This window comes from Diadema setosum, chromosome 4 (genome assembly GCF_964275005.1).
Source record: "Diadema setosum chromosome 4, eeDiaSeto1, whole genome shotgun sequence".
Taxonomy (NCBI): domain Eukaryota; kingdom Metazoa; phylum Echinodermata; class Echinoidea; order Diadematoida; family Diadematidae; genus Diadema; species Diadema setosum.
Window position 1 is genome coordinate 5,192,801 of NC_092688.1, and position 10,019 is coordinate 5,202,819.

General features: G+C 38.2%; 1 protein-coding gene across 1 annotated transcript; it reads left to right on the forward strand.

Annotated features, from left to right (window-relative positions):
* The first annotated feature begins 2,992 nt into the window (after positions 1 to 2,992).
* LOC140227423 (uncharacterized) lies at positions 2,993 to 7,767 on the forward strand. The gene is made up of 4 exons (XM_072307828.1): positions 2,993 to 3,014; positions 4,439 to 4,607; positions 6,010 to 6,062; positions 6,866 to 7,767. The coding sequence occupies exons 1-4, from the start codon at positions 2,993 to 2,995 to the stop codon at positions 7,765 to 7,767; spliced, it is 1,146 nt and encodes a 381-aa protein (XP_072163929.1).
* The last annotated feature ends 2,252 nt before the right edge of the window (positions 7,768 to 10,019 follow it).

Sequence of the window (10,019 nt, forward strand, 5' to 3'; positions counted from 1 at the left end):
CGCCATGCTAAAATTATAGAAAATGTAGGGTATTCTCGCCTCTGCATGCGTTGGAATACTACAGCAATAACCATGATTCATATTTGTCATAAAACAGGGCGAAAATACTCTCATTTTGTACATTTCTTCTATTGTGCGTGGGACTAACTGGCACGTTTGGTATAGATTTCAATTGTAGAAACCCCTAACTCTTGGGTCAGGAACGTTGCTATAATAATGGCTGGTTATGGGAACAGGATTTCGTAGAAGAATTTACTAATAATCAGTAAAATCCCCAATAGGTTTTCTACATGAATTATTCATATAGAGAACCTATTGGGGTGACGTGTAATCTACGTGCAGAGAGCAGAAGAAATTGGTTTATTTTTCACCACTCTGATCAGGAATAATGGAAAGGATATAAGACAGTAAGAGAAAAGTAGGAAAATTTCCATATAAATTCTCATACAACTGACGTACGTTTTCAATCTTCTTCCCAACCGAAGCAATTACCTTAACCCATATATATATAGATATATATATATATATGTATATATATATATATATATATATATATATATATATATATATATATGAGTGTGTGTGTGTGTGTGTGTGTGTATAGGCCTATACGTCTTTTTCAACTATTTAGGACAGTACTTATGATAATTATGATATGATCCATACACTAATCCGGCACGAGTTATACCCATTTAGATGACTTAGAAATCATGCGACCAGTGATAGATTTTAGGAAAAAAAGATAAATTGATGTTCTACATTAAGATGGGATCGTAACGGTCATCGATGCTAGTAATGATATACCATTAAGGAAATGGATATTGTTCATAATCATGTAGATCTGTAATTACTGCAAAAGTTTCTCGTTTCCTGGTTCAAAGGCAATGTCGCAAATTCTATGTGTGCATAATAACTGAATTACCTTGCAGGTTTCGATTTTACCTATAGCAAGTCTCTCACTTTCAGGAGTATACAAAATTCATAGTACACACAATGGAAGCATTAAATATTTATAATTTCTGTTTAGTGAAATTTTGCGTTCAAGTGAAGTGCTTTTGCTTTGAATCTTTCCTCTAAATACCTATGAAAAGAGAATCGCGGTGCTATACAGCTATTCACAGTGTTGTATAGCGAGCAGGAAATACCATAACACTGTATTTCCGGCCAGTTCATACAGTTCATATTGTGAAAACAGAAACCAGATTTCATGCACGTTGAAATAAAATATTCATATAAACAGGAAGTACACTTCTGCATGATGTTCGTGTTTTATACAGGTGTAGATGATACAGCTTTTAAAGTGAAAAGGATAAATTCGAAAGCAAACATCCCATCAGGTTCAAGGGAACAAAGTCCATTTTCTTTTTGTCCGAATCCGTGTTTATCATAGTGTATTGTATTGTCAAGGACGTCGCACATGTACCTGTCTGTGTGCGTCTTCCACTGTTCAAAATGGAATCTACGGAATTTCCAACAAGATTCTTGAATGAAAAATGATAATAAAGTTGCCACTCATTTCACAGCCTTCCCACTTTTCCCGACCCCTATGAACATGTTATTAAAGGGAAAGTCTCGTGGCCTTCCAGTGTTAATCTGGATTATGATTATGACACCACGTCATTAACCGTAAGATACATTTCAGAGTTTTGACTGGTTATCTAAGACAAACGGCAAGATCTTCTGTTCTTTTTATTTTCTATGCCTTATTTTCGAGATTTTACTTGCTGATGTAGCTCAGTCTATCCGCTCGGTTCTCGTTTAGTATGTTTTCCTCGATACTATTCATTATAATAATGAATATTATCGAGGAAAACATACTAAACGAGAACCGAGAATTACTCTTTCGTATTCACGCGGGGGGGGGGGGGGGAGGTTTATAAAGTAGAAGATGTATGTTCACTTCACACTGTTTGTTACGTTTTGCCAACGAAATTTTCTTGCAACGGTAAAAAGCCCTTATATAAAAAAAAAAATAGATGTAGTGTTTAAAAGAAGATAAATGCAAGAGGAAGTCTCGGCATTTCATGAACGCAATGTAAAATACACCATCAGGAAACACTGATCAAGAATAAAGTTTTGATCAGCGGAAATCTCAGCTTAAAGTAGAGTTTTATTACTTTGGCGTCTTATCAAGAAAGTAGTTTGATTAAAGGAAAACAAGTTAATACCAATGTTCAAACTTGAATACATAATGTTATAGGACTGGGAGCAATAGTTGATAATACGATCCTTTATGCAGTCCAGTGATATTCTGAAGGTGTTCCTCATAGTTATCAGTAAACTTCGTCTTTCTAGGTCAGCTCCCAGAGTGGCAGTAATGTCTGTTTATCTAGTATTATCATCTTTATCACATTTGAAATGTCTCTGTTGATGAATGATAGGCATGTGTTACGCACCTTGTACTTTTCGATTTTACGCCCACGAAATTCTTTACAAAAAACATGATATATCATGACTATAATAGTAGTCATAATACGCTACCACATCGTATCCTTTCATATACATGTATTGTAAATAGTTATAGGGCCTATACTTGCCTATATTATGTCGAAAGGGAAGTGGTGTCATTAATTGCCTGAGCAGCTCAGAACAAAAGGGCAAATGTCATGATATGGAGCTAGTTGTTCCATGGATATGCCATCACATCCACAATAATAATTATTGTACACAAGTCGCAACTGCTGATTAGTGCGACTTCCGTGTTCTTGTTCAATGTTCTCCGATATCAGCTTTTCTGCCATGATCATCATTGTTGCAACGTTGTATTTGTGTGTATATGTATATTTATGTATATATATGTATATATATATATATATATATATATATATATATATATACATATACATATATATATGTTTGTGTGTGCGCGCGCGCGCGGGCGCGTGCATGTGTTTATTTTTTTTTCTGTTTCAATTTATTCAGATTTGCCGCCGATTCTCAACGATTCAAAGAAATTTAATACACGTTTGCTATGGCTGGTACAATGAGCAGCATGTCGGAAGACGAGCCCGAAGGTATTGTATACTATCATCCTAACACAGTAATGAGAACGAGACTATAATGCTTAGATAGATAGATAGACAGATAGATAGATAGATAGATAGATAGATAGATAGATAGATAGATAGATAGATAAATAGATAGATAGATAGATAGATAGATAGATAGATAGATAGATGGATAGGTAGATAGATAGATAGATAGATAGATAGATAGGTAGGTAGGTAGGTAGATAGATAGATAGATAGATAGATAGATAGATAGATAGATAGATGGATAGACAGATAGGTAGATAGATAGATAGATAGATAGACAGATAGGTAGATAGATAGATAGATAGGTAGATAGATGGATAGGTAGATAGATAGATAGATAGATAGATGGATAGGTAGATAGATAGATAGATAGATAGATAGATAGATAGATGGATAGGTAGATAGATAGATAGGTAGATAGATAGATAGATAGATATCATAGATGTATATGAATATCTTTTATGAGAGCGCAGGCATCCGCGGCACAGCAACAAACAATACGTTAGGCTTCGCTTACCCGAGACAATGTCCAATCAGGGTAAAGCAGTTATGCTGCAATTTGTCACCTATCTCTACCATCTCGAAATTGTCAACTGGAACATTATCCCAAACATTATCTAGAGAATGAGCACTATCCTAAAAATGGCGCGCTGATCAATGAAACACCTACGTAAAACTCCTACGTCTGGTGTACTCTAACGCCACGTGACCACCACAACAGTGTTACAGAGGCGCGCTCAGGACGATGCGATACACAGCTCATCCCGATCGACTAATCCAATGCTGGTCTATACAATGCGTAATTTACTAGTATCTCAAGATTTTTTTTTTTTTAAATCACCAAATGTGCAATTTTCTTACTGGCGTGGCTGACTCCTTGCCTCTGTGACGCATAGTGTTTATGATAGAGTACTGACACGATGTATTGACCGTCATTTTGGTCTCATGACTTTCCCGTCATTGAAGTGGCATAGAAAACAAAAAGAACAGAAGATCTTGCCATTGTCTGCCTTAGTCCTTCAAAAGGTGGAAAATGTAGCTTTTCTGTCATTGCACACTCTCATCATGAACCCCATTAACAGTGTTTCAACAATTAACAATGCGATGTTTCAATTCAATTTCTAAGTAGATGTACGTGGGACGATTCCCCACTGCCTGAACTGGGTGAAATGTTAGCAGACGACCATCCGATATCAAGTGAGCTTGAAGTGCCATTTGTCTGACAAATGCTTTTGGCAATAAATGTGCATGCTTTGTTCAATGTGTTTGTCTGTTTGTTTGTATGTTCGTTCGTTTCTGTTCATGTGTGCGAAGAACATTTTGGCACACGAACGCACTCAGGACGGTATGTTTTCTCTTCCCCTCCATCCCCCACTACATTTTCTGTGTGATTTAACTTACAGCGCCCTCAGCTGTTGTAAGCGATGACGACACGTCTACCGGAGGTCCAAGCGGCGGGATGGTTGCCGGGGCAACCATAGGATGTCTCCTCCTCTTTGGAATCGTTCTTGGAGCGGCGCTATGCTGCTTATGGTGGCGGAAGAGGCAGTCGGAAAGTTCCCACGTCAGAGAGTGAGATACTGCTTGAGACAGAATCATTGCTTTAACTCATATTCAGGGATGTGTCTAAAAATTGCTGGCAAATATCAAGAAAAAAAAGTTTTTTTTTTTCAAATATCATTTTTAAAAATCGGGGTGAAAACATGGGCACATATCTTAACTGCAGTGTCAAATCATAGGACTTGTGGAGATGTACTTCAATCAAATTGTCGGTGTCCCTGCAACATGATGCAATTACGTACCACTTCACAATGGCTTTAATGAGTAGAGACAAACAGCAAAATGACAGCAATTTCAGCGATCAAATTAGTCAAAGTTTTCATAAAACAATGATTATAAACCACTCATTATTGCTATGAAATGAGGTGATTATAAGGCAACATGTAGTAAGTTTACCATTGATCCATACACATTTTATTCATTTAATAAAAATTGTATCCTTCGCATCCATTTTTTTTTCTTTTTTGGTTTGCTGTTTCCAGTCATTTTGATATCATACAGTTGCTACATCATCAACAAAAATTATGATTTTTCGATAGCTTTGTTAAGTCATAATTACACCCTTACTTCAGTTAATTTGCATATCATGCCGTTACGAGCAATATAATTTTCTGATAAAGTTTTTCAACCTGTTAAATTCAATCACTTTCTCATTTCCAGTCCCGTTTTCTTATGCCACCATCCTGCTCATCTCATTTTACTGTATTCATTAACGTCAAGAGCTAGTTCGAATTTGTACTCAAAGGTTTCGCGATTATACTTGAGAGATTTTCACGGATGGATCGAAGGAAATCGGTGAAGGGGAGGAGGGCAGGAGAATGTTGTTGGGTATTGAGAGATCGTGGATAGTATTTGTACCCCACCAATCAACTATCTATGTAGCATTCCAAAAGACGATTATGTTCACACTCTAGCGGCTCAACGCTCGTCCACAAGCACAACTTTGTCACATGTCCTTTCCGTGGAGTTGTGAGTCTTTTTGGCTCGCTACATCAAATGACAAAATATGATAGTTGTTGTGCCGCAATTCTTACAGTACAGTATGTGGCTATCTGTCCAAAAGTATATTGGCCTACAGTGCTCTTGTATATCGAAATACACACAACACGCGAGTGAAATGATAGGTATTGTATACAGGGTGTACTAGAAAATGTCGGTGCTTCTTCAAATTATACAAAATATTCCCTCTTCTGGTTTTTGTTTTTTTTTTTTTTTTGTATTACACGGATTTCAACCGAAACGAAATGCACGTGTGCTCTATAGTAGACGACAAAAGCATTTGTTCTCGTTTTTCTTGCGGTAATTTCAAAAATATATTTGGGCATTACAAACTGCGTTTCGGATTTTCGTTTTTAGGAGTGTGATTGTTATCCCGGGTTTGTTTGTTTATTTGTTTGTGTTTCTATCTTTTTAGGAGTGGCGAGATCAAACAGATGATAGCACGTCAGTCCAGCACGTTGCGGTCAGGTGAGTTTGCCCCAAATAGGAAATTGTGGGGACTCGTAAGAGTCAGCGAACATCTTTTATTGAAGTATGAAAGTATTTTCCCTTTCACGAAAGTATGAGGAAGGCAAGCACTCTGCGATGGAACTAATTCATCTATTCATCATAGAAAAGACGTCAACCAGATGCAATTGACTCAGACAGACTCGGCGTAAAGGTAGACGCAAAAATGTTGATAGTGAGAAAGCGAACGGGCTTATCATTTTGAAGAATATACCTGTCTTTGCATGGTGCATTTTCCGTTCCTGACGAATCCATCGACTCACAAGTCTCCCGTATCTGTGCGCAAATCTTAATAACTAGGCTTATCCCATTTTTACATGAAATCAAAAGTATAAGATGTTATCACCCAATTCACTATTTGCAGTCTTGTAATCATCTAGCAGCGATTTGTTTAAGAGGGTTACACGTTTACAGCTATTAATTTTACAGAATATTATTTTGCGGCATGTGTTATTTTTGTGTACAAAATGCGAGGTTGTGCAAGTTATATTTAAAGAGCCTATGCCTCCGTCGTCAATTTGCATTTAGACGTGTAAAACTAAAAAAAATAAATAAATAATAAGTTACTCTCTTATAATACGAGTATCCGATTTTGCTGAATATTCTATCGTAGTGTTTACGTTGTTTTTCTTTGTATATAAGCATATACACTCACAATAGTCAATTTGAAGGTGTGGAGACACATCAAAATTGAAAGCTGTCATCCCTGGTTCCTATACACTTCACAATTAGCTGTAACGTGTGATTACGTCTGATCTTTGCAGATAAAAGTGACCACCCGTACGAGAACCCCTCCCTGACTCCAGCGCAGGCGAAAGCAATAGACCAGCGTATCGCTAAATCGGAAGAGCAGTACATGGGACTAAGAGGCCACTCGCTTCCTCATCACTACGAAGGGCTTGGCGCAAAGTCTCCGACGTCTGGTAACATCCCCACCCAGGATGATTTGCTGGAGTCAACAGAGAGTGGGAGCGGCGGTTACTACTTCAAAATTGATCCAAGTGTTCGAGGGAGTAAGGGCGACAAAAACAAGTACGTGGGTCCGACAGCACAGGAAATGAACGATAACCCATACGATGAGGTCAAAATTGGAGCACAACTAAAACAGAACAAACGGGAAAGCAGCAACGAAAAGGAGAGCAACTATTACTTTCGATTAGAACAGCCAGTCAGTAAAAGTGACTCATGGAAAGTACAAAATGCCAATCAAACGAACAACAACGACAATGGTGAAGCTTTCATCAAGGGTGATGGTTATGAAGATAGTCACACAACTTCCGGTAATGAAGCGCCGTTGATATCGGGCCCGACTGCAGAAGAGATGGACTCCAGTTATGATCGTCTGGACCGATCCGAAAAACGTGTTTTCCCGCAAGAAGGCGATCGCTGCAACGGCAACGAGTATAGCAAACTGCTACCGCGACTCGCCGTTCAAAACGGTCAAGCGCCCCCAACGGGGCAGAACGATTATCTCAGGGTGCAACCCTTACTCGGGAGCAATTCTGACAGAGCAGACGACAGTGAAGGCGAAACGTCAAACGGAGGAAATGACTATAATGAACTTGATCGAGGGGTGGAAAGAGAATTCCAAAAATTATCCGCAAAGGCGGATGAGGCCAAATCTAGTGAGGGAGATGCTTCCTATGAAGTTCCTGCTGAACTCTAAAATTAATTTCTGAGGACAGAGATAATCAAATTAAGACGTATGAGAGGATCCGAAAAACATTGGCTTCATGGTGATAATCTCGCGTTATCCTCTATGTGCATGTAACTGAAATAGTATCGTATCGCGGTTGAATCTTCAAAGGCTGCAAACGAACGTCGAGATTATGTTTTCAAGTCCAGGGTAAAGAAAATGATACATTGTTCCTTTATGTCTGTCGATGTGTTGTAATTGTATACATGGTAAGACTATGCACAACAAACAATGCATAGACGTTCACGTGTGAAATCCTTTTCAATTGTTTTTTGTGTTCAGGTAGAAATTTTACATTAGCATATGCTTTACACTCTTCAATAATGCACTCTCATCTTTAACCAGTTCGTCAGCACTACAATATATTTCAGTACTAATTAAACTCTTGCAATTTCATATTTATCTGTTTCTTGGAAATCATCAGTTTATTATGCAGAGAGAGCACAAATAAATCAGGCTGACAGAAGTAATAGTACAAAAACTCAAATACAATCTCTACATGTTTCTTGCATGGCATTTTTTCCCTGCTGAGAAGAGGTATGTTCATTGTTTGAAGTTGTTGTGGGTTTTTTTTTTGTTTCTTTTTTTTTTTGTTTCTTTAGGAGAGAGAGAGAAGGAGGAGAAGGAAATGGGGAAATGTGGACTTGTTTGTTTCTACTTAATTTTTTCGGACCTTTATTGATTTCTTGGAGGCTTCTTTCATTCCTTTTTCCTGCTCTTGCTAGTTATGATCGCAAAGCCTCAAGTCATGAGTGATCTAACAGGAAAGTCACTCCATACAGAATATCGTATTTCGACGTCATTACTCTGGATGTGTTTGGACAGCAAGTTTACAAAATCAAATGATAGGCTCATGAACCTCATTTCAAATGATTCAGGATCATTCTCTCATCTTGCAGGCGTCAAAAAGCCTTGTCATATTCAATAATACACATACAGTAATCATTTGAGATACTAGAAAATTATAACAAGTTTTGTCGCTGTTTCTGCATAGTGATATGGGAGGATTATGGAGAAAACATGCAAATTCATCTGCTTTTGCATAGTGTGACTTCTTGTGCCACTTTATTTTACTCTCTGAAGTGAGGGTCAGGAAAACTGCGGGAGATATTAGCAAGCACTGCCGGCGAACTTCATGGCGTGTTACGAGCACTGCCCGTCTTTGTTTCTCTCCTCCCATCCATCTTTCTGATTTTAATTGTCTATCTCTAAGCGCTATATTTCTCCTTGTTTTGTTCTTTTATTCCCTTTTCAAGCATCGGACAAGACACATTTTGAGCTTTTATAGTTTTGGTTGATGAAATTGTTTCAACGGACAGACGAAACGGACAAGGTGGAAGGGTGGTGAAAGTTGGAATGTTTCGGGAAGGAATACAAATATTCGTGTGGCTTCTGTACGTGTGTGTACGTGAGTGTCCTTGTGCGATTCTCACCTGTGCGTATAGTTTGTGAGAGGTAAAGGATCGCGGTTTAGTCATACTCGAAAACTCTGGAAGACGCAAAGTTGGCAAAAATCCAGATCAATAAGAGTTTATGAGCAGACATGACACAGGGCCTGCTGCGGTTTCTCGTAGTTCGGATGTAGACATGAGAGTAGAAACCATGGACACTAATTGGAAGTGACATTTATGACTAGCACAGTAAAAGGGAAGTAAGCATGCGTCACAGTACAACTACTCCCCCCCCCCCCCCTCCATCTTCCTTGAGGTGTTAAACTTATGAAACGAGACCGTGACCTTTAGGTATATGCAAGGCAAGGTTGTGTGTACAGCGCTCCTTCAAACGAGTGTAAGCTAACTCCAAATATGGAATCTGGCAGTTGCTATGTCAGTTGAGATTTTGTAACCTTTTTAGTAACTTATTTTAGCTCGCGACTTGCATCTGGAAGCGTCTATTTAGGTGCAGGAAGATTGATTTCATGATAAGTTGGACAAATATCTCAGAGGAGAACATATTTAGCAAGATTAATCCGTGATTAGAAAGAACATAACTTGTTCGGGGGCATACGCAAATCCAAGGAAACATCCGTCTTCTCTCTTTCTCTCACTTTTTTCTTCTTCTATCTTCTCACTATATCTTCACTTCGTTCATCGTCGCCGTCTTTCGATTCTTTCCATCTTTTCCTTTTTTCCTCTCTTATGGTTCTCAGTTTCATTTTGTTCTACTTCTTATTTTTCCTATATCTTCTTGTTCTTTCTTGTCATTTGTTTCATCATCCTTCA

Excerpts from the sequence above, each read along its gene's own strand:
- LOC140227423 (XM_072307828.1), top strand. The coding sequence starts at position 2,993 with ATGTCGGAAGACGAGCCCGAAG. Across the intron at positions 3,015-4,438 it reads GTCGGAAGACGAGCCCGAAG|CGCCCTCAGCTGTTGTAAGC; the intron begins GTATTGTATACT and ends TTTAACTTACAG. Across the intron at positions 6,063-6,865 it reads GTCCAGCACGTTGCGGTCAG|ATAAAAGTGACCACCCGTAC; the intron begins GTGAGTTTGCCC and ends TGATCTTTGCAG.